The sequence below is a fragment of the Strongylocentrotus purpuratus genome, unplaced genomic scaffold (genome assembly GCF_000002235.5).
Source record: "Strongylocentrotus purpuratus isolate Spur 01 unplaced genomic scaffold, Spur_5.0 spur5_scaffold_3, whole genome shotgun sequence".
NCBI classification, from domain to species: domain Eukaryota; kingdom Metazoa; phylum Echinodermata; class Echinoidea; order Camarodonta; family Strongylocentrotidae; genus Strongylocentrotus; species Strongylocentrotus purpuratus.
The window spans coordinates 16,944,788-16,970,730 of record NW_022145609.1 but is presented as its reverse complement, the minus strand read 5'-3'; the positions used below and the strand labels follow the sequence as shown (position 1 = coordinate 16,970,730).

Here is a 25,943-nt window from a genome sequence, read left to right as displayed (position 1 = left end):
GGTTAGCAGGTTCCCTTCTCGGTTTCCTTCTCCCCCTTCTTTCTCTCTCTCTCCCTCTTTCTCTCTCTCTCTCTCTCTATCTCCCCCTCTCTCTCTATCTCCCCCTCTCTCTCTCCCTCTCTCTATCTGTCTCTCTCACCCTCTCTATCTCTTTCTCTCTCACAAACACATCCTTGCAAACACCCACATACACTCCCCGACGCACACCCATACACATACACCCACACCTTTTATGTTGTAACCTGTTCCTTTTATTCCTCATTGTCGGTCTCGTTCTCCTGTAGATCCTTCTACTTACCACCACCCTTTTTACCCCCCTCTCTCTCTCTCTCTCTCTCTCTCTCTCTCTCTCTCTCCCCATCTCTCTCTGGATACGCATATTTTCTTTGCTCTCACCTGTCCGACAAATATGCACTTTTTGACAATCCATGACGTCAACCAGTGATAGTTTACTGCCCTTCCAGAGCACATGGAAATGTCGATTTCAGACATCTATAAATCAAAATGTTGTGAAAGAAAAATATATTATTTAGTGATGTTGAATTGAGGGAAACATGATATGTAAACAGGTGCTACTATAATAAGCGAATAACAAAATGACTGGACTTGTTTCCCAAGTCAATAATATAGATAATTTCCCTTATAGTTTATAGGTTCATGTTTAACACTAGACCAGGTTAGTATATGGACTGAATGGTCCACCATGGAGTGTCATCATGTCAGTGATATTGCGTGTAAAACATATTATACAGGGGGGGGTGGGGGAGGGGGAGGAGAGTACAGAGGCAAAAGGACCAAAACCCGCAATTAAATTTACGAGAAGTCTTTTTAGAGAGACGGAGAAGAAAAAAAAATATGAAGGATTCGGAAGGCACACAAATTTCGTATTTTTTGTAGCCCAAAGACTATTTCTTTTCATCTTGTTTTTAAATTTTATTTTCATACTTTTTCGGGGTGTACTGGCTCTTTATTCAGGCAAGCAGAATTGAAAAGTTAAACCGATAGGCCTATAATGTCGGTTATTAACATGTATTTAAATAATGATGTTATATTTCAATTTCATTATTAATGTAATGATATTTTTAACGGAGAAAACTCACGCGTACCGACGAAATGTGTACTTACAAAATATAAGCTGTCACCAACCCCCAACCCCACCCCACTAGCATCCCACCCCACCCCACCCAGAGATCTAGAAATAGCGAGGATAGCGAAGTGGCGGATCTGGGGCATCATAAATGTATTCGTTAACACCCCTCACCTTATCTTTCATTCCTCTCATGATAGTCCTTGCCTGTCAGATATTTAAGAGGTGGAAATATGGTTGAGGATCTTTTCAAACAGGCTGTAGATTTTCACAGAATGTTAAAATATAATAATGACTATAAAAGTAAAAAGATTGTTGTTGCTTTCTTGTTCTTGTTGTTGTTGCTGTTGTTGGATTCTATTATTATTATTTTTTTATTCTTTATTTGCCTATCGTTTGGTGTGTTTTGTTTTATTTTAAACATACATATATATATCTATATATTTTGGAAGTCACTTTGAGACCTGTGCTTCCCGGTCAATAATTCTGAATCCGGATTGTAGTTTGTTCTTTAAAAGAAAGAATCTATTTCTCCGCTGTATATCCTGTTAGCATAATTAGAGCAAACTAAATATATACATCTCCACAGCTGCGTTTGCGATCTTATTCTGATTGCCAGTAAACACCATTATGGTAAACATATCCGGGATAGTTGATAGTCGACTAGATGTAGTCGAGACTGAATTCGGTCATCTGAAGGTATAGAAAAAAGAAAAAAGAAATAGGGCAAAAACACACGCCTCAAAGTTAAAGGAGTAGTTTCGACGATAATAATTGTAACAATAGAAAAGCGCTTAAAGCCCGACTGCACTACTTATAGCTATTTGCGCCCTCTATGTAGCAAACAATGCTCAATCGGTGACCATTTGGTCCCCCATGATCTCCTTTTTCTTTTTCTTCTTCTGATTCAGTCTGCCTCCTTCAATTGACTGAAGATTCTTGCAAACTATATGTGCGTGTGTGTGTTACCCGCAATTTACGATTAATTATGTTAATTGAGAGCTGACCACCTGTCAGTGACCATGCAGGGAGGTCTAATCCTTCCTAGCCAAACTGTGTTGTTAGGTGCTTTATATATTACAACTGTATTTGGATTCAACTGCCTTTCCGCAGGTAATGTGCACCATCTCCACTCCACTGGAGGGCATTCCAGCCAGTATTGAGGTGCGCACATGCTATTCAAATACCCAGAAAATCTTGGTACAAACAGGGATATGTGAGTTTATATCCCTGGTACAAACTTGTACACCTGTGTGAAGCGAAGCAATGTAAAATCATTCGTTTTGGGTCGTGAATTTCATGCCGAAAATAAAAACAACGACCTTCGCATCACCAGTTACGATCATTTACAACAGGCGACTACGAAACGTTAATATTTAAATGAAGGCATTTCTGAGTGGGCACTGGTATAGTGGACGTGTCATCTTTGTTTATTTTCCTTTTCTCTTCTTCCTTTTCCTCTCGATTATTTTTAAATAATTTTCTTAGGGTTGTCATTTGATTAGGGGGTATCGTCATATCATGCCCTACCCTTCCAATGTATCGTCGCTTGTGCAACCTTTGTACAAAATCTTCTTTTCACAAAAAATTCAATTTAACCTAAATTACATGAAAGCATTTTCGAATAGATTTTACATAAGTATCTTGCGACAATGTGTCTTGGTTCACCATATGTAGAAAATAACTCTGGTTACAACCATGTGCATAAGGGCACCTTTTTGACTAGGGGGCTGGTGCCTCTTGCCAGAAAACCAATTTTCCCAGCTGCTAAAAGTTAAGCCTTATCATGGTAAAACGCTAATTAGTCATCCAAATACTCGATATAATAAATACACTGAAATAATCTTGCCTCGTTGCCCGGATAATGGCATTTTCAAAATTGGGAGGGGCGGCACCTCAGCCCCCACCGTCCTACGCCTATTATTAGAACGCAGGTCGATGCATCACCTCTATAGGCCACCTCACATCCTCAAAGAAATAAGGCAATCCATTTATAGTGTGTTCTAGTTTTAACACCGGTTCAAAACAAAAGTAGGCCTTACGTTGTTGTATTATTTGATTCAATAAACGAAGGAAATAAAAGTTTATGAAATTCAGGTACAAAACAAATTCTACGTGTTGTCCGAAATTTAAAGGGGAAATCCACCCTGATATTAAATTTGGTTTCAAAATTTCAAAATTTCATAACTTTCTTTTTTTCAATCTGAATTTGTTGAAACTTTCACTGACCAGTTCATCTCATTTTCTTCTTGTATTAAAACCAACTTAATAGCAGGGTGGACGTCATCTAAAATGTATCACCACTTAAATTAGTTCAATTTTTCCCTCCATTCCCATAGGCCCATGTGGGCCGAGTGTTTGGCAAGGACCTTTTGCACTGTTCTCCCCCCCCCTTCCCCCCCCCTCTCTCTCTCTCTCTCTGTCGCTCTCTCTCTCTCTCTCTCTCTCTCTCTCCTTCTCGTTTCGTTCATAAAGATAAAGAGAACATGACCAAGATAAATTTTGTATATTGATGTATGAACGCCACTCAACCCCCCGCCCCCGCCCCCCCCCCCCCCGCCATTACCATTTCAATATCTCCTTGTAAACTAAATCACATTCGATCATACCTCTCGTTTTATTCTCTTTGACATGCACTGTTTTGAAAATAAACATGCAACAACAAAAAAGACAGCATCATTAACACATCATTAGAAAGAATTATATATAAAAAATTTAATCGTGGAAATTAATTTCAAATGATTTTCTTTATCAAGGCGAAGGCATACATACAAGTCTATGCAAACGATATCATTTTTTAAGTTCAAAACATATATTCATCAAAATGTTCACATTATTAGGTACATGAACTTGTCATTTATGTGCTTGCCTGCGTATACATTCCGAAATGATTGAACGCAATGGCAAGTACCATAAATAACATCTGAAACCACGTATAATATCAGACTCTGATATCTCTAAATCTTGTCAATTCAAAAATATCATAACCATGGGGTTTAACCTCTGTTACAAAGAAAGTGACAATTTTTTCAATTTATAATTCGTATAATTTTCAGATCAATGTAGCATATTTCTTTCGCTTTACTTGCTTAATTATGTATACGTTAGGTCTAGAGATTCCCAGGGTCGCATTAGCATAAGGTATCCGGGGAAAATGGGCCTCACGGACTTTGTGTATATAGGACCATTTTTCTTCCACTGTTATGATTTCCTCATACAGCCTTTTCCTGTTTCCGTTCTAAAAATTATGTAGAACAAAAATAAATGTAGGACGCTTGGACGTTGGGGTCACTCATTTTGTACAGCATATTTTCACATGGACTGTTCGGGGTGAAGATGAGTGTTAGAGTGGATGTATTAACGCGAGCCGAGAACAGCCAGCACATGGACTACCACTTCCGGTACACACCCCCGGAAATTTGCACTGGTCCTAGAACGAGACTGGACAGAGTAACCCCTAGGAAAATCTACCCCAGGTAACCTAGTTCAACTACCTGTAGGCATGATAGGACAACTATATCCCTCGTACAAAATTAACCCGGACAATGTGGTCCTGACCTCCCTTCAATCTAGGCATCCCCTGTTTGAGGTGACTGCGGACAGTCCTGGACAAGTATCCCTGGAAAACCACCCCCAGGGACTCGAACAGCTGATCCCTGGGTCAATAACGAGATAGTTGTGCCGGATCACTACCAAGTACCAACCTACAAAGCCCCCCCTCCCCCCCACACACACACACACATACAAACTAAAGAACCCCATAGCCACAAATATTATTCTTATAGATCTTATAGATCAAACTCTCCAATAACTGTAAGCAGTAAAGTGCCTTTAAAGTGTACTAACCGCATTAAAAAATATTATAAATATCTAGATGTTTAAAATTCAATCTAACACTTTACCTGGTATTCTATGGGTTAAACGGTTAAGGAGTATGAAGAAAATAAAGGATAACGTAAAACCCAACGTGTACGTATAGCAGCCCGATTTATGCGAGTGCGTGCGAGTTTACTCAACGAGACGTTTCATTAATTGGTCACTGATAATGTATTTCAATTACAATATCTCTTTGTAGAAGTAATATTTGAAGCTCATATTTTGAATATAGCATAAAGTCATGACAACCCTTATATCAAAATAAGAAAAGGTTTTGGCGATTAGTACACTTTAATTATACAGGCATAATCTTCCTCCTATTGTAATGGCTGATCGTCACCCTTTTATCAGCCCTGAACCAAACACGGTATCGCAAACACAGCACATCTTGCGGCTAGATCATTTCCGTTGTGAAACATTTGAAAACAAACCTTGTACTTCATACATTTATCCAGGCTATTATTTAACATTGCCGTCAAGATGGTGGATCTAGGGGCACAGGGGCACTAGCCCCCTCCCGAAATAACAAACAATTTGGCATACCTAAGTACACAAAAACTGGCAGTAAGTTTTGATTGTGGAAGCCCCCCCCCCCCCCTCTAATCCACAACAGAAATTATATTACCCTTTCTCCATTTGGAGAGGGGGTGCGGCTATCAGAGATTTTCAGTTGTGCCCCCCCCCCCCCCCGCCCATCCGAACAGAGCATTCTAGATCCGCCACTGAGCCCATGTAGTTACCCTAAATAACTCATCGGTCTATTTTTAGGATACGAAACTAGCACATATTAATCACATTTGCTGTGCAACGTATTACAAAGTGGTATATACGGCATATGATAAAAATAATAAACATGTTTTGCAAACGTTTGTTTTTCTCCTTCAATGACCCTTGATTTCAGACTGCCTTGTCAGGCAACTTGCAAATCAAAGCAATTTATATATTTGTTGTTCGTTTCATGTTGACTACATGGTTTATACGTCATCAAATGAGGATAGTGGTCATCAAATAACATTGGAAGACATTTTGATGACTAATTCCTGTAAATTTCAAGGTTCCGTACCGTACCTCAAGACAGCTTTAATACACAGAATTAAAAAAAATATATGAATGTGTGTATTATAAGTTGCAAACTGATATTACTTCTTTTTCGCCAATTACATTGGCACGTCTGTCACACAAAAGCACAGTGGCATAAAAACATAGTTTATTTTGATTCGCGTTTGAGCGACATGTTTTTAAGTTGAATAAATACGAAGCTTTAAAAGCTAATAAATACTGAATTTATAAAAAGGCTTGATAATAATTTCTTGCACAGAAGCGTCTCGTGAATATAATGGAAAAAATCACTACACTTGCTATTAATGCCAACACCATGATATAATAAGACATATAATAGACATACAAATGAAAGAATCCTTTCACATATGTACCATTAGTACGTAAGAAGATATGTTCTCGACTTGAGTACCGCAACCATGATGTGAAAAGAAAAACATTATCAATTCACTCTCGATTGCATTGGCATACTAATATCAAGATATCGTTTTATGTAAGACACATATACAAATAATTCAATTGTTTCTTCATTTCCATAAACGAAATACAGATCTCTTTCTGCTTCCATCTATATTGTCACACATTTGTAGAAGATATAGAAGATTTGAAACACATTCATAGTGTTGACACCAAAGAACGTTGACACCAAAGAATTATGCAAACAATGCGTTCACACTATACCCATACTCTGTGACCCAGACTGGCACTGTGTCAACACAGGGAACCTATCACATAGTGACATATGCATCGATATAGACTTGTGACAGTCTCCACACTGTGGAACACTGTTGCCACATGTTCACAGTTCCAATTCTGTTCACACTTTCCATATAGTTTTCACATTTTCCGCACTGTTTCCATACCGTGTACACACTTTACATACACGAGAGCACACCGTTTCAAAATTGTATTAATATTTTAGATAATGTGAGCACAATATTTCCACACTGTGTTCACATTGCTTCCACACTGTGAGCACAATGTGTCCACACTGTGTTCACAATGTGTCCACACTGTGTTAACAATGTGTCCACACTATGTACACATTGTCTCCACACTGTGTTAACAATTTTTCCACACTATGTACACATTGTCTCCACACTGTGTTAACCATGCTTCCACACTACGGAACACTACGTTCTTTCTTTAGAGTCTTAATTCTACCCCATTATCTGCACATGTTACAAATCACATTCTAACATAATACAAGGAAATCAAACATCACAAGATCAGCATGCTCTATCATGAAGGACTATCCTTCCAAGCGTTTCGGAACCCTTAAAGTTTTTTTATTACGAAATTAATCGTTCCATTCTTTCAAATCGGTATTCTTCTATGGGGAAAATGCCTTGTCATGCAATCATTTTGGGGCGATGGGTTTAATCCCAGAAAAACATGACGACCGAAACATTCATTGTATCAGGATGAGGTGAAGGAAAGGCCTAGAAGATAATTAATTATCATGGGCACCCACACGGAAGCAACAGCTCTGAGTATCTTCCCTCAATCATATAAAGCAGAATAGAACTTAGCAACGGTTGCAAACACAAAGAGATAAAGATAAGAGCTCTAATAAAACAATGTTACCATGGCAGTCAATGGTCCGATATGAGCACTTTCAAGTTGGGGCGTTATTGGAATAAATTTGGGGCCGTATTTCATTAGGCACGGCTTGTTTATTCATAAATATTGCTTTAAAATTTCTATCATTTTAGGGCGTTCAGTATAATATGAGTTCTAGTTTTCAGGTTTTGGAGAACATCCAAAAGGGAAATGAAGGGGGAAAAAGTTTGACATTTTAGTGCTTTTTTGGCAAGCCAATGGGTAAGTTAACATTTCTTTGGCGCACGAATGACTGAAATAACATTCATGAAGTACACAGCCTCTAAAGAAACAAAAATAACCAATGTCATTACAATGCAAGGTGCCCCCCCCCCCAATTCGTCCTTGTTTTCACGAAGTGACGGTAGTGAGGAAAATCGTAACGAAAAGTGAATGCAATTTTTTTTCACTACCGTCACTTCGTGAAAACAGCGACGAATTAATGGATCAACGCCCCTTAATCCACTATGTTCTGACAACATAATGATCATCCCCAAAGGGCATCGCTATCCAAATTCGATGAAGCGTTCAAAAGTACTACAAGCAGGAAAGAATGGTTCCTCAAAATTGTTAATTTGCCGACAAGAGTTGAGAATTTTTTCTTTGAAAGAAGGGAAAAGAATAAAAACGAAATATTTTAATTATCACCAGCCCCACATCCCTCTAGCGACACGCACCTCCGCAGTGACCTTGTCAAACACTTGTTATACGTGAATTAGCAATGTGACCATGGTCTTGTTGACTAGCCTCTAGGGTATTAGCGCACATAGACCTAAACAGTTCCTGGTCTTACCGCTTTCGTCTTCGGTAGCAGCAATTTCTAGGTCTAAAAGTGTGCGACCTTGACTCTCTAAATTTGTAACATTAAATCCATAAACACAAATTACTGGACGGGATAACCATAGTTGTCATCATAAGAACGCCATAACAGCATACAATTCATTACTTCGAACATTCAAATGAACAAGATCAACCGCATTCAGAAAAATTGAGGCACAATTGTTCATCTTGGCATGAACACAGTTATCATATAATGTATGCATTCTCAAATAACAAATTCCTATGACTTCCAATTTCACAATGGGCGATCCTTTTCTTTACCTCCCTGCCAATGGGGTTAAGAACACTTCGTCCGATTCCAAGGCCATGTATATGCTCCAACATCATTTTCAACCATTTTCACACTTAATTAGAAAGGACGTGAAAACAAAATACACAAGACAGCCAATTCAAACTCCCGTGTTGGACTCCACTAAAATCTATTCTTACTTCACCTTCACATCCCAAATTGACAACCAGTCTTTACTTGAATGAACAGAACTCGAGCCAATCCCGGCGACCCACACTGATTCTTTCATTTGCACATGCAGTGAAGTTACATGACTAGCTGGGCTGCTGGGGTAAGGCTAGGGCACGCTGACTCGACCAAACTCCAACTCTGACACTTCAGATGGCAAGGATCATGAATGGGCGTACTTTGGTTGAAGTCATCCAGGCTGTGCCAAACTTTTTTTACCAGTAAGCATTGCATGTTTGAGCTTTTAACATTAAAATGAACACAATGTATAGGGCGCCCTCACGAACACCCACAACTCAAGATCCTCATTTCCGGCATGTCCACAGTGTAGAATTGACCGTCCTCATTGATGTAGATCATAGAGAGGGTGCCCGTGCTCCTAGGCGTACAACAAGGTCTTGGAATGTTGAAATTAGGGTTTTTCTCTCTCGCCGTGTGCATGATGCTCGTGTGCGTCAGTGACGGGCTGTTAAAGTTTGAGCATGACCCCCGGCAGTAATTCGCGTCAAAACCACGCGGGGAGATCACCCAGTCCCACCCTAGGTCAAGGAAATGCACGCGGAATATTTGACGGCAACAATCCGTGGTGCGCGCGTAGCAGTTGACATTCCGTCGCTTCCGCGTTGTCGTTTCCTCCGCGACGCGTACGACGATAAATGGCCTGTAGCTGTCTTCGACCGCGAAAGGTAAAATGGCGTTTGATTCGCAGGTCGGACACGTGATCTTCACCACCTGATCATGGTGCGAATGAGAGCGCCATCTACGGACGGTGTGTTTGATATCGACTGTGAACCACCCTGCGGGTTGCGATGCTGGGACATGGTGATTCATAATGTGTCTACTAGTTCTCAACCCATGTCCTGATATCTGGGAGATGGTCAAGGTTTGATTTGTGGAAGAGCCGGATGAATTTTCACCGTTCCAGTACAACCAGAGCTCTGCTGTCGCTATTCTTGATCTGACCACTCCCGATACATCGAACTCGAAACACGATGACGCCACAGACGTTATAGGACATGGTGGGGCCTCTGTATAAGAATGAGAAAAGGGAAGAAAGAAAACTATGATTGGCGAAATAGACAAGAAATATACATGTAACACAGTTTACAAGTTATTTTTCATTTTTCTTTTGAACATGTAAAAAATAGTTATTATTTTCGCCAATATCATTATATTATATAGGCTACCTCTCCTTAGCATGTTGAATAAATCTAGTCATCTGATTGGTTGAAATTGGAGTTGTTATTTTAGCCATGCCCGCCGACCGGTCAATATTTTTTTGAAAGATACCCGTTGCTTCGGGTAACGGGCCGCATAAATAAATTTTGCTGAGATCCCCATTGGTTTACGTGTAAAAAGTTTCTTTGTGCGAGCGCGGAAACCATACGTTGCTTTTTGTCTGCGATTACCGAATGGTCGTAACAGTCAGGCAACTTTCCAGCGAAGATTGACAGACAGTGTCCCAGATTTTCTGTGATGTTTTAACCAGTCTTTATTCAAGAAAATGATAAGGTAAGAATTCTTTGTAGATTTGTTTGTAAATTCGGTATATAGAAGATATATCGACTGCCTTATTATTCTAAGAATACTGCTGTTTCTGGCGTGCCAAAGGGTCATATCAGGATGTAACGTCCCCTTGAGCCTATAGAAACAACGATGTCTCTCATAGCAGTCAATATATCTATACTATTAACATTGTTCCATATTGCGTGGGGGGGTTGGGGGCAGATGAATTAAGTGGTGTACACTGTCCGAGAGAATTTATCTTCTGACAAATGTCATTAATTTTCAAGGGAGGGGGGGAGCAATTTTCCATTCTGTCCTCCCCCCCCCCCCCCCCCCTCCTCTCTCGGTTGAATATCATTAGACCTGCTGAATGAAATCAACGAAATCTTTGCAGTCGTGCATTCATGACAACTATTAAATCTGGACTCGTTTCGATTGCTCTTTGAAGCTGGTTAAATTCAAGCTGAATTAAGAAACGATTTTAAACACATCAAAAGTGCATTGCGGTCATTGAAGAGGCATAGGTAAATATTGATAAAACACCTTGAGTGACAGATTCGGTAATAATCCCTTCGTCAAACAACGATCATTGGACCTGCTACTCGTCTTTGGCCCACTCGATCCTCGTAGCCTACCCAACGTGAGACCCATTTTACCCTCCGATTCAAACATCACGATTTTACTGAAATCGTGAATTTACTAATATCACAATATTACGGAGGACGTTGCTTGGCAACTACGCCGTATTTGTTCTTACTCTTGCCGTAGCATCGCCATATTCATGAAATCGCGGTATTTGCATCCCTCTTATACTGTCAGTACAAACATTACGAGTGACGAACGTCACGAACCCGGCACCTTTCCATAGGTTTGTACAACATAGCAACAACTGACCAACACATGAATGCATGCGAGAACTCGTAATGAAATGGTTCGTCACTTGAATGGCTTTATTGGACTAAATACTTGCGAACTGAAGTAATGCAACATTTTTTTTACAACAAAATAATTATGAAAATAATGATAATAACATTCATTATAATGATAATCATATTAACAACAATAATAATATTAGTAGTAGTAGTCATAATACAGAGCTTAGTAAACGCATAATACCAATAAGGTGTCTGCGTGTTTGAACATCACTGTCATTAATGTCACAAAAACTTAGATTACACACTGTTGCTCAAAAGGCGTGTTAGTGTTTTGTATTTCAAAACTCGAATACATGTTGCATACATTAGTCGTTCAGTGTTGCTATGTCAGGGAAAGGCTTCATCTCCGTCAAGAGCAAGCCTGGTAGCAGAGGTGTGTATGAAATTTGAAAACAAGAACTAGTTATCGCATATGAAGACTAATGAACATTGACATTGACATCCTTAAGGTGTATTGTACTTTATGAACGTGCATGACACGGGCTCATGCTCCTCATGTCATTATGTCACTATATTTCTAAACTGACACATGATATTTTACGGAGAATCAAAATTAGATCACTGTATTTGCTTTTGATAGAAGCCGTGGTTAATCAAGAAACACAAAGTCCATGAAATACAATATCAATTGTCCTCATTTATCTTGTCACCAAACACAGCTGATGTTTGCGCTCAAAATAGATCGCTTTTCAAGTGAACTCTAAACGCATTTGTCATTGTGAAGGGAAGCTCATTGTAACATGAAGCTCGGAGTGACAGAAAAAGGCAGAAGACTAAGGTTTGGGCAGGGATGATGGGGAAATAAATAAATCATATATCATATATTTCCTAAATATTTGTTTACAAATCATAATGTACATGCAGGGCATCGCCCCCCCCCCCCCCCCCCCCCTCCTCCCCTTTCATATGGCGTATCCATCAATAATGGATCCCCTATATACATCTATCCCCCTATTTGAAGGCACAGAGAAAATCGAGTTGAAAAGTTGCAGTAGGTATACAATATCGGAGTTACCCAGGTACTTAACGCCACTGTCCCCTGTTTATCATTTCATTTTGGGATACGCCACTGCCCTCACCCTGCCTAAGCCTTTCCTCTTTGAATTTGCATGGTTAGGATTGCTTCTAAACCTCGATATAAAGAAGTAAGTACAATCGGACGAGTGTTGCTTTATTCTTCTCCTTAAGGTTTTTTTTTCATTTGTACGTCAGAGAAAAAAACACACACACATATAACTGTGGCGCATTTATCTGTTATTCGGTATATTTTGTTTTCTTTATATGCTCAAGATACATTATAGAATTTGTTTACAAACCAAACATAACCACAACAAAACGAAGAGGGAAGGGTTGCACATATATTCCACAGACATAAACGTATCCGTTATACTACACAAATATATTTTAGGGAAGCAGTATCCAATATAAGGATTCGGTGGGTTCTTTTTTTCTTTACACTTGTTTTCCGAGTGTTAAAAGGGGCATTAGGGTGTGTTATAGATTCTATGCCACGAGCTTTGCTTTACGTAAAATACACAAGCCTTTCAAAAATAAATAATCCGAGATTGCAAGAACAATGACTGAATCATCCTTATCTATACCTTGTGACCAGGAGTATCGAACTATTGGGGTCTACCTACTTCTTAAAGACAGGCTTTACTACTTCAGTCAGAAGGGATTAGACCACCCAGCGAGCCAGCGAGGTCACTGTGACAGGTGGATATCTCATTAACTCAGCTCTCATTTAACATAAGAAAAAGAGGATCATGGGGGACCAACAGGCACCGATTGGGGAAGTTTTCCATATAGAGGGAGCAAGTAGCTACAAGTAGGACAGTGTGCCTTTAAAGTAATTAGTAACATTACCAACGAAGACAATAGTAGCAGTAGTTATAATAATTATAATAATAACAATAATAGTAATAGTAAACCATAATAATAATGATAATAATTATAATATTCACAATGATAATAACGATAACATTAAAGGTACTATGTCCCTTTTGCAGCCAACCTCAAATTCTGTAGAACTTTGCAGGAATTATGAATATGTCATGTATGTCCTATCTGTCAAATTTAAACGACAGCAGTGTCCTCATATTCAAATTATGCAAGGAAATCCGTTTACTTGCTAGACTTCACTGTCAGACACTATTGAGTGACTGACTGGCTTTTTTCTTCTTTGATAATAACATACATGAAAAGAGTTGTAAAGGGTACATGAGCATTTGTCTACATCAATAACCCACTTCTTGTGATGGCCAAGATTAAACTGATTGAATCTTTGCGCAGCATAAAACGTATGACCATTCGGTACAATTGTCTGAATATCAAGACTATTACTTTTGGGCTCTATAGCCCTAAAGTGGATTTGACAACTAATAGTCATTATTTTCCCACTTGAAGACATTTTCAAGCCCCACCTCTTTTAAGGAAGTTCTAAATAAGTATTATCTTTCAAATGCAGTTGGAATTTAACTTTTTCATTTTTTTTGGCCTGCAAATGGGACATAGTACCTTTAATGATAATAATAATAATAACAATAATATTAATACAATTATATAAATTATAATAATAATATCAGTAAATGATGATAATAAATAAAATTAATAATAATACTACAAGTAGTAGTAGTAGTAGTAGTAGTAGTAGTAGTAGTAATAGTAATAATAATGATAAGAAGAAGAAGAAGAATGATAATGATGATAATAATAATTATAACAATAATAACAATTATAACATCTATACAACAAAAAGGCCTATAACAAGAGCATCAACATCAAATTGGTCTTATTTACCCTGAGTTTTCGCAATAGTGTTAATACTTAACTCGCTAAGGGCACTGCATTTATCATCAATTATTTTGCAGTTTAATGATATTGCAGTTTATTGATATTGTAATTTCTGTTGCATAATGTTGTATGATATGTATTTTGAGATGCAAAATTCTTATATTGAATGTATATAATAGTTTGCATTTAAGTTGTATTTTCATATATCATATGGTTTATTATAATTCTGAGTCCATATCTGGTTTATTAATATATATTTCAATCAATTTCGATGCGACCTTATTTTGAGTAATGTCATATTCTTCTTTGCCGTTTACTTGTAATTCAATGTTTTTAACATGTTCCTTTAGTATTTCTCACTTTCCTTCCTTATCCTTTCTTCTTTCTCGCGCTTAGAAACATTGTATTAAGCGCATTATAAATGTAATGTATTATTATTATTATCATCACAGCCTTGCTGCGTACGAGTCCAGAGGGATACACGTGCGTTTAAAAAAGAACCTGTCTAAGCAGGAATCGAACCCACGACCTCTCGTATGAGAGTACAAGCTCTCATCAATGTACCACAATGCCCCCTCTTTCATAGTCAGAATGGTATCTTCAGGAATGATTATTAGATATTAAATTTATCTTCAATGCAATACAATCATAGGCTAATATTTGGAATTATAAATACAGCAGTCGTAAGTTCAGACATTTTCGATCATGAGCAATGTTATCAAGTGCCCTAAATCGCGAAAACTTAGACTTAGTTCTCAATTGTCCTTTATAATCCTTGCCATAATCTATATTGACATTGGTGCATTAAGTTGTATATTGTAAATGCATACTGATAATCATTACAACGTGGAACGACGTGTACATGTAAGTCACGTTGCGCAGGGCGATCAGCATCGATAATTAGGGACTTTTAGATTTGCGTGGACTGATACGTGTGACGCCCATTCAAGGCAGTGCATTAAAAGGACGTCGATCGTAGCAATCCCCATTGTCTTCGTGTGAATCTAAAAGTCCCTATTAAAATTCTCTAGACCAGCTTCGAAAAGAGCTGCGCATTTCTTTACTGTGGAATAGACAAGAACATTTCCCCCTAATATTGCCACCAGGGACCCGTTTCACAAAGCCTTTTTTCAATGACAAATGACCAAAGTCAGTAACAAATCTGCTGATAACCAATCAGAAGCAAGGATTTCAGTAGCTTATAACAAAGACTGTCACTTGTTGCCTGTGTCACTGATGATAAGTTTTGTGAAACGGGCCCCAGCTCGTCAAGTTATCCTTCGGCTACTTCATCTGGAGCAGCATGAAATGGATGACTGCACTTTGCTGAACAACATCCATTGACATAGTTATTTTTTTTAAAGTCCCAGGTACTCCAATTTTAAACGATGCTCTAATGCCTAAGTGGGGATGCTGCTGAACTTAAACCTTGTCACATGTAACGGGAAAGATGACATCCATGTCAAAATGATCCATACGACATAATATTTCGTCACCGAATACCTGCTCCTTCATAGTCGGGCTATAGGAACTTATTGAACGCCCCCTCGTTAGGTAGAAGAAAATAATTCGGATAATTCCGTTCTTTGACTTCATATTTGCTATCACGTTGAAGTTGGGTTTATCTTCAAAGTTTGACGCACTCACAAGCAAGCAGGCCTGTGGGAAATCAGCTGATCAGGACGTTCGATATGACCTTCAAAAGAACTTGGCTAAATTCCTATCAAAATATTGATTGTAGGTTAATCCTTGAACCAACCCCGTCTAAATGTGCTTGTAAAGTTGTAAAGGAATACTTACAGGTTGGTTTTACAGAGAAAATGAATCCAATGAAACTAAGCCTTCAAAACTGTTTTGTTTTAATGTGAATATATACATGTATGGAATTTTTTATCTAACAGGCATATCATTCATACTTATTAGGGAGGGGTGTCGTTGAAAATCAAATGACAATGATAGTTAAAATATAGTCACGTTTTGTTTTATAGGTGATAATGCATTATTAATGAACTCGGATAACACGATTTAAAAAACAAATTGGGTAAAACATTTCTTGTGCAGATATAAATTTGCAGACGTTTACCTCGTCCGTGCCGCATGCGACATATTTTTTTTATTTTTTTTTGGGGGGGGGGGGGGAGGGGTTGTCTAGATATATGTGAATGTGTATTAAAAAGTATCCCCAGTTTGACTGTACAGTTTCAGGGGGACGAAACACACTTACACATATCGTCATCTCGGGTTCTGCGTTCGCTTGTATTTTATTTGCGTGTCTCCCAAAACTAAGTGTCCTTTCGGTGACTTCAAAAAGAGCGGAATAATATTTTTCTTCGCTTATTGTCCAAATATTTCTCAAATAAACAGAACAGTGACGATACTGCAAAAATATGGCGCACCCTTCCACCAAAAAAAGAATCACTTAACAATCATGACAATAGAATTATTGGGTTATAAATAATTCCAAAGACCTTTTTATAAACTTAAGTTCACACCACAGTGTTCAAGGATATTCGTTTCATAACTTTCCTTAAAATAGTTCAAATCTTTTTTTCTTTTTATGTAAAGCGGCTAATCGATCACGTACAGGTTTGGTAATGAACGGATAGCATTTTGCTCAAGTAATGGTATAGTCTAGAAATTTGAAAGAATTACACGTTTTGTTTTAATTACAGTCAAGTCGTTTTAATAATGAATTGTTCCCGTTAAATATGTAAAAAAAATACTATATTATTTCGGTCGTTCTTTATAGAACAATTGATTCATTGATTAATTTAACCAATAATCTCTCTATATACATATAATACGGGCAAACATTTAACTACTAGGCTGGTTTGCAAAGGGGCCGGATAAAAATACAATTAGATATTAAATATAAAACAATACAAATACTTCTCTACGCATCGATCCATCAAGTTTTTATGACCATCCGAAACCGACAAAATTATTTATTACATAATCTGCGTAAATGCATTACCTAAGTTTCTGCTACATATTGAGCCCTTTCTTCAGCGGCATAAATTTTCTCTACTCACGCTCACCGGGCCCTATGCAGGTCAAAATGTGAACCTATGCCAGATTATTTTTGTCCTCATTCATTCAGGGATTTCTAGATGAACTCCGAAAAACAAAATCAGTTTTTAGAAAACAAGTTTGAATTAATGTTAAATCTATGAACCTTGACAAGACCAAAGTCACGGGTCTTGAACTTGTGATCAACAATAAGTATTTGTTTAAAGTGTCAAAGGCCCCGCCAGTGTTGCGATTTTTGTAAACTGAACCATAACGATGTAACAATAATTACTTTGTTCATATCCCACCTTCTATTCGTGGGAGAAAACGAACCAGAAAGGCAACTATCATGATTAATTGACATTCGTCTTGCTTCATGGAGGTGCAACGACAGATTGAAACTTTTATACATTGTTGTGGCTCCCCTCTGAATCCAAACGATCTTTATACGAAGTGCGATGAAAAGCTACCCGAACAAGAACGAACCTAAGGGAACCGCAACGATTCAGAAAGTCCGAAGCGATTTTCCCAGCGAATTCCAGAACTTAATGCCAGATCAATATTTGAACAGACTAAGTTTAATGTTTTTTCTACTGAATTTTTTAAAATCACTACATTCTGTCCCAGACGGACTCGCGAAGCCGTCTGAATAAAAGAATACCCAATTGCACGAAGAGACGGGGGGCGCATACCAGTTATCTCTCATTTGACGACCGCCAAACTGGCAATCGTAAAACTGGCGGCTATAATAAAAACATATGGGCATTGTTTCACGAGACCGTCAAGAGTACAAGTTCACAGACATCCCATTGAAGTACGTGTTTAATTTGCAGGCACGCATTTCAGTTGGTTGTCGGTGGACTTGTGCTTACGACGTTTACGTGAAAACGCTGCCCAGTTCACGTCTGAGGAAAGATGTCTGAGCCAAACACATTGAAATTTTTACAGGTATTCATAAGGACCCAATTAATTTTGTCGACAAAGAGAAAGGGGATATGACAAAATAATATTAGGGTTGCCATAATGTTATCAGAGCTTTACCCACGCGGGGCACTGTACAGATACAACGAGTTTAATTAAATTCATTTATATCTAAGAAATTCTAAAGTTTATCGTCTGGTGCACATGAGCGTCTCTGTTGCCGCCAAACTAACAATTATATTTTCTATTCAGTCAACATTTGATATTACCCCATAATCATTTTAGGAGGACAAAAGAACATTATAATATTAAACAAACTTTAAGACAAAAACTTGACAAACTTGACAAACTTTAACTAGAACAGCCGTCAGTGGTGTAGCTACGCTTGGGCACCAGCGTTTATTCTATTATTACTTCTTCTTTTTAAAACTTTTAATCTCGTTATCTTATTTGATCTCTTGTATTGTTTTTTTCTTCTGTAATGATAGGGTTCTTTTGTGTCCACTTACAAAGCAAAATGGATGTGGTATAACGCCGTTATATTTGGCTCTCGTGGTAAAATGACCTTGTGGAAAGTAGGTCGTCCGTCCTTGGATATGTTTATCCAGAAGATCATAGTGAATATCCGTGAGGTTCGTAGTTCACGTGTTTCCAATTGCTACTGTTCAATGTGAGCCCAAAGTTTATGACACCTGGAGGTGTGAAAATGTTCCAGTAACTTTGTAAGAATTAACATGCATCACCCCAAAACATTAACAAACAGGCTTTTAAGTTGTTTAGCTTCTGCTTCTGCTCCGTCGTATCAAACTGCAAGCAAGCAAAAGTGGTTCGATGTATTCCCCCTTTTTTTTTCTCTCATTTTGCAAAAAGTACTTAAATGAGACATGGTGAGACATGCTCATTTTCACGAAAGGAGCATAGTAAAAAATACTCTATACAATCATTTCTAAACGAATTTAGTCATGATGATGATGATGATGATTTGTAAACGAACTGTCAGTTATTGTCTTAAATGCATACTATGGCAAACCGGGGGCGGGGCTTGTTGCCCCTCCGATTTAACCCCATGCCCTCTCCCGTAAAAGTTTAGTCTTTTATCTCCTTTTTGGTTGGTTGGTTTGTTCGTTTTACCCGACTGTTAAGAATCGCTTGTTAGTAAGCAACTGAGTGATCAACAGCTTTGAGTCCTCTCCGAGGGACTTGGTAACAAGGATTAAAGCCTTACCAAAGAGCACTAGCGCATAGACTTGGCTTCGAACCTGGGATCTCCCGGTCACGAGATTATTGCTTTACCACTGAGCCATCGCGCCTCCATTTCTTGTTCCAGTTCGTTATGTCTTCTCTTTGGAGCTTTGCGACCTCATTGGACCGAAAATCGAATAACATTTTGTGTGTGTGGGGGGGGGGGGGGGGTCAGAAATGTCGGGCATATCCCTCCCCCCCCCCCCCCCCCCCCCCCCCGCCAATGAATCAAACCCTGGATTGACTTGCTGCAAACAATACATGTTTTCGCTTTTGGGTGTCGCTCTGTGCTCTGTGAGTTTGAAATAAAAATAAAGAGTATAAACCCAACGAACTGACAAGAGTCACAATAGACAATAGGGGTCGAAAGAGCTCGATCAATTACAAATGAACTTGAAAAGACACACAACGAAAGTGAGGGAGGGGGAAGAAGCGAAACTTCCAAACACATGTGGGGATGAAGGTATTTATAATTGTCTCATGAGGCCCAAATATACATGACATGCTCATTCTGCTTATAAATGCTAAAATCGATTGTATATTGATACTGTGATGATAAATCGACATATCATGCACAGGATAAAAAGCTTGTGATTTATGGTATAATAGCTGCTGCGACATTCATCAAATAAATATTTAGAATATATAGAATAAACAAATCTGTATTGTCTTTTGATAATCTGAAAAAAGGTCAAACTTGTGCCTTAGAAATGCAACTCGTACGTTTTTATGGTTTCTCAGAAACAAGGTTTTACATAACATGGGGTGTTTCGAAGATTACAAACAACTCATACAAGATTGGCATGTGTTGTTGTAAAAAGTGAAAAATAGCCTTTGTGTTTTTAACGCATTATTGTTTTGGGAATCCTTACAATCTCATGACCGGGCGAATTATTTGGATGAAATAGCACATAATACAATTTGGCGTTAATCTTGTGTTGTAGGGCCCCTGGCCGAGTCGTAATTCTCCTCGTTATCCAACTCCAATAAATAAATCAACTTCTGTGGACAATCATGGAAAGCTTTCAAATGTGGTAGCGCGTATCTGGTCAAAAAGGGGGTACAACAACCGAAAGGCACAAATTGCAGAGAAAATGGAAAAAAACAGAGCGGTGTTAGAAAATACGGTCAACAAACAACTCTACTGAAGTGGTTTCTTGCTTTGATTTCGTGTCAATTGTACATATTTTCTGAGGGATGAAAAGGTTGTTTTTTCTATTTGCCTATGCTCCGCTCCCCAAGCGGTGTCACCCCAATACAAAAGTAGAAAAGCAGAGATAATCGTCGTCGAACAGATGCGATTGTATATGATCTAGGCCTCGATTGGGGGAAGGTACGTGCCTGGGCAATTTTACACAGGTAAGGCAATAGGGTACATCCACAGGGATTTGGGATTTTTATGTGCCATATTTAATGGATTACTGGGTCAGAAAGACACTAAGCCTTGCATTACGCTTGGTGATTCAATGACCAGAAAAACACAAACTCGATCAATCATCTTTAGGCCCTTTTGGAAATCATTTGTGTCACATTTCATTGTAATAACATGTGTTATCTAAAGCACTGGATGGGGCTAAGTTGTTTTTATAGAGTGCTTTTTTCCTTCTTCTTCTTCTTCTTCTTCTTCTTTTAGTGAATAGATTCAATAAAAGCTAGGGCTAAATCAGTATGCAGCCCCGATCATATTTTCTCGAACAGTTTAAACTTCTCTCAAAGATTTAAATACAACATTATTGACAGGATTACTGAGGTAGAATTGTATAGATAATTAATACAAAATTTCGGGTCAATGTCATGGATAATCTGAAAACACGACCTGTTCTTTATCATTTTTTCGTTGTTTTTGTTTTGTGTTCCTGATAAGAACTTTAGTAGCATATCCAGGAATGGGTGAACTGGGGAGGGGGAGGGTTGAATACTTGCTAGCTGATTCAGAACTTATTAAAGATAATCATCTTGTGGTCGTCAAACTTTTTGACCCATAAATGGCCATTTGAAATACATTTTGGTGAACATTTTAACTGAGTTCACTTTAAATTGATTCTTAAAGAAGCACAGTTTCACTTATTAGAGAGTAAAATCCGTTTGCCTGCATGGACGAGGTTTTTTGTAATTGTCTTTTGGCGCCCTTCATTCGGTGAAGCCAGACGTAGTTTCAGCGGAAAATACATATCCCCGAAATAGAAATTATGAGTAGCCCTGGCTATATGAACGTGATGAACACAATGATTCATTGCTTCATGTTGAGAAGCTCAATGTTTGGTGGTCGCCTAACCTTACATTTTGTCATTTTCAATTACCAGACCTATATGGAGCAAATTTAGCGGAAAGTTCATGTATTTCGCTCCTTAAGATCTCTGAACAATCTGGAACTTTTCTTTTGTTCTTTCTTTTTCTTCTCCTTCGTTTTCTTTCGTACGATGTGTTGCAACTACAATGGCAAAACAAAACTAGTAAGCTCATTTTTCATTAAATCTGTCTTCATATATTCTATGAAGGTACTTTATGTGCAAATGGGCCTGAAATAAGCTCACTTTTAAACTATATCAGCACATCTGAGAGTAATGAATGTTCAGGTCTTGAACATAAGAAAGATGTCTTGAATGGCTAACAAATTTCTGAGAATATATTTTAAACTTAATATTCCCCAAACGTCAACCAAGGGGAATACAACTATACAAGTTCAAAGTTAGGCTCATTTCAACTTTCGGGAAGCCATAAAATGTTGGTATTGACTGCAGTATGACCCTCATGGTAGCTACCATTTGTATTCATAATGTTCCGCAGGGTTGTTGTTTTAACCATATATTAGAACTGGCATAGTCACTGGGCTTTCACCTGAGACTCGGGTTATAAGATATGGCAAGAGTCAGAATAATAAAGAAATACAGGGGAATCCTGTTCATCCCTGGATAAAACGACATTATCTAGAAAGCTGCATACCGTGTATTGACTTATGTCAGGAGTTAGAAAAACATATAAATTTGATTCGCAAGACGGGCTCTGTGCACGGCTATTTTCTATTATCCTTCTTTAGAACAAGTTGACTCTTAACAGCATCATATATGCATTCATCTAAAAAGCTATAAATCTTGGGCTTTTGATTCGGGGTGATCAAGCTTAACAAATTTGTAAAAGACTTCATGTTCCGTTTCTAGGAAAATCATAATGATGTGATTTCAGGAATACGCACAGTGCAAATTTATCAGGGAATCCATTAAAGGAGACCTCACTCCAAAGAAATAAATTTACTTATTCTGAGAGCTTTATCATATTCTTGCCCATTAACCTACAAGATTCCCCACCAAAGTGTATGAGAAAAGCATAAAGCTAGAATGGTTTACAGGTTCCAAGCACGACACGGGCATCGCCATTTTCTTGAAAACGTGAGCCTCTATTAAAGTGAAGTCATTTATCAAATAAATGTATTCCAGTTTTTGGATGCTTCCTTCCCAGGTGTGTATGGTGATGAACTTGATGAAGCATTTTTATTCCCCTGCTTTTATCCTTTGTACTACAATTGCCAGAATTCAAATTGCATAAATAATATCTTCATATATATATATATATATATATATATATATATTGTACATTTTTGTAAGAAATAATGTACATCAAAGGGCAGGAATACATCTCATTTTGTCAGCATACCTACACTTATTCTTTGGGTGAGGTTTCCTTTAACTATCTCCTCCAAACGATAGACTATCATAAAAACATGTATAATGCAGATGAATGGAAAATTTTAGGAATTATTTCATTTCGGAATCGAATCCACTCCTGAATCATGTCAATGGGCAAGTTCAAGATTTATGACATTGTCGAAGAGTCTATAAAAGGGTTTAGTGATGCTCAAAGTCTCTCTTCATTACACATAGCGAACATAATGTGCAAACATTTTTTTTTGCAAACATGGCCTGAGGCATGTTAAAACATTTTGCTTTGAATTTGCAGTGGCTGTTATCATAAATAACAACTATAAAACTAATATAATGTCTCAGAACGCTGTATCACTAAGTACCAACCTAAGTTTGTTTGCTAATAAACCGTGAAATCATACAACAGATTGGAAAAGCAAATCCATGTTCAAAAGGTTCTTCCTCATAAAATGATGGTGTAATTTGTCATTCAAAAGAATTCCTTTAAACTTCATGAGTAATGTTCTACAATCTAAAATACCGATATCTATCCAACCGGTCTTGCAGTAATGCAATTTTATGAACCCTTGCAATTTCAAAGTCTACCGTTAAATATTTGAGCAATGATCACAATATTTGAAGTAAATCCCTTTTCAGCATTCGATGACACAATGATCTTTCCCTAACTCTATTTTGATTCAATATAACTCACTTTACTTAAAACGTTATGTTTATATTGATTGTCTGACTGATTGATTGATTGATTGATTGATTGATTAATCAGATGATTTGCTGGTTATTTCATTCAAAACTTGCTGTAATTTTTACCTGGGTTGGTATTTCAATGTACGTAGAATGAACTAATCAACCGATCTTAACCAAGGGGATTCAAACCCCAGAGCTCAGCAATGACTTGGTTTCGAATCCGGGAACATTGTTCTCAGTCTTCTTAGCACATTGTGACTACTCCTCGTGTACATGCCAATATAATTTGATTCCCTTTGACCTTTTGGAACCACCTGTATCCGGTAGACACTATCTCATGTTTCCTAATCATGCGAATATTATTTATAACTTTAATTCCACTGCTCATGGCTTCTTAGCATGTTCACATCATAAACCAAATCTGCCCAATCATTAGGTTGCAGTGAGAGCACGGTGGTACATATATATTAGGAAGGACTCATTACTCTCATAGAGAGTCTCAGGGTTCAATTGTTGCTCGGTGCTTATATGCTTGGACAAGGTGTTTGCCTTCATTTTCCCTTTTGACCCAGGTCTATCAAATGGTATAGGCGTATAGCAATGCTCTGGGAATCATAATTGCTTGGTCCATGAAGAGAACAGGTGTGGCTACCCTGGGTGAATAAGACCAGACGTTTAGTTATCGAAATGTTAATGATAATAGAAAGTGATGAGTACTAACCTGCTTTTGTAGTAATAATAACCCTCGTCGTCTTTCCGTAATAATCTTCCGATGAGTCGTACTCCTCCTCGTCGGCACCGCTGGGGACATGGTGGACATGATGACGGACATCTTCATCCTCCTCGTCCTCAGCTATGAAGGTCCCTTCGGACAGAGGTGCTGGGATGTTCACAGAACTCATGTTGACCTGAGGAGGACGTTCCATCCGGAGTTTATCAAGGATGCGGCGTTTGATGGATTCGATTCGGAGTTGCATCATGGCGTTCGGGTCGTATTCCTCCAGAAGGTCTTCGTCCTGCTGTTTCTTGCATTTCTCGCACGTCGTCTGCTTAGGGACGTCATTCACCCCCTCCGAGTCGATGTCGTCTCCCCTCCTGATGTGGGCGAGTCGTTTAGCATTCTTTTTGTTGGTTCAGGACTTTCTTCTTCTAGTATGTCTCCATTAACATCCATTTCATTGCCTCCTCCAACTCCGAGGGTCTCCGAAGGTCGTCTTAGTGAGACCTCTTCGTCACCTTTCCCCCTTTCTTCACTGCTGCTTCCTACAACTCCTGATACAGGGCTATGTAATGCGTCTCCGGTCCGCTTCTCCCCACCTCCTTCCCTGGAACCCGATACCAAGTGTTTCTCCATATTTACTCGTGTGGATGGTCTCACACCTCCCGCCAAAGGGGATTTCGTCGAGCTAACATGCTTGGCATTATCTACTCCGTCCGGGACCTCATTCCCCGAAGAGTGTGTCCCACCCGACACCGACCCCCGGTCGTGTACTTGCTGTTGAGGGTACGCAACAACCGACGGCGGCGTGATCGAAGCTCCAACTCTCGACACCAGCGACGAGCTCGAGTGGCCATCAGATCGGACGCCGTCGGCCAGGGGATCGTCCACCGCCACAACCCCACGGTCCCGATTCAGTGTGACCTGCGTGGTGGGGCAGCACCACATGAGCAACGCAAAGGCGAACAGGATCGCGTTCCCGTGCAGAAAATATGGACCCGACAGGTTTGCCATGTTGTCAGACTCCTCGACAAATATTATTGGGGACAATATCAAGCTGGCCCACGACATGAAAGGCAGGTACAGAGCTTCTCGGTCAACGGGCTGGGACTCCGACAGAAAGGGACGGTGTGAGCCTTGCAGAGTAGTTTTCCCAGCTGACGAGGGGCGAGCTGCACAGCAGATGACATACAGGTAGCGAGCGACCCGATCAGCTGGTCAATAAAATGAGTGCTCAACCAATCACGAAGCCTCTCGACACGAGCTGTCAGTTTAGTCTTCGCATTCATACTCAATAGTGATAACTGACTTTGGGATGCTATTGAATGGGGAAATAATCTGATTTAGACTTTAGAGCCTCTTTCAAAAGTTTCAGAACTCGTATGCTTAATAATCTGAGATAACTGTTAACATGATAGTTTTATCATTAGATGGTAACGTCATATCGATCTTAGCTGTTTCCTGGAACTCTGAATGCATGCTGAAGCCGGTGGGTGTCGCCATGGAAAGGCCCCCCCCCCCATATACTCCCACACACGTACATACACTCACTCAG

At 38.8% G+C, this 25,943-nt stretch overlaps 1 protein-coding gene across 1 annotated transcript; it reads right to left on the bottom strand.

The window, feature by feature from the left end:
• Positions 1 to 9,200: 9,200 nt before the first annotated feature.
• Positions 9,201 to 25,547, bottom strand: LOC100147806 (activin B). The gene is given in 4 exon segments (NM_001128068.1): positions 9,201 to 9,949; positions 24,392 to 24,455; positions 24,594 to 24,759; positions 24,762 to 25,547. Coding segments are annotated over 4 exon segments (1,677 nt in total). The 5' UTR covers positions 25,460 to 25,547.
• Between the last annotated feature and the right edge of the window lie 396 nt (positions 25,548 to 25,943).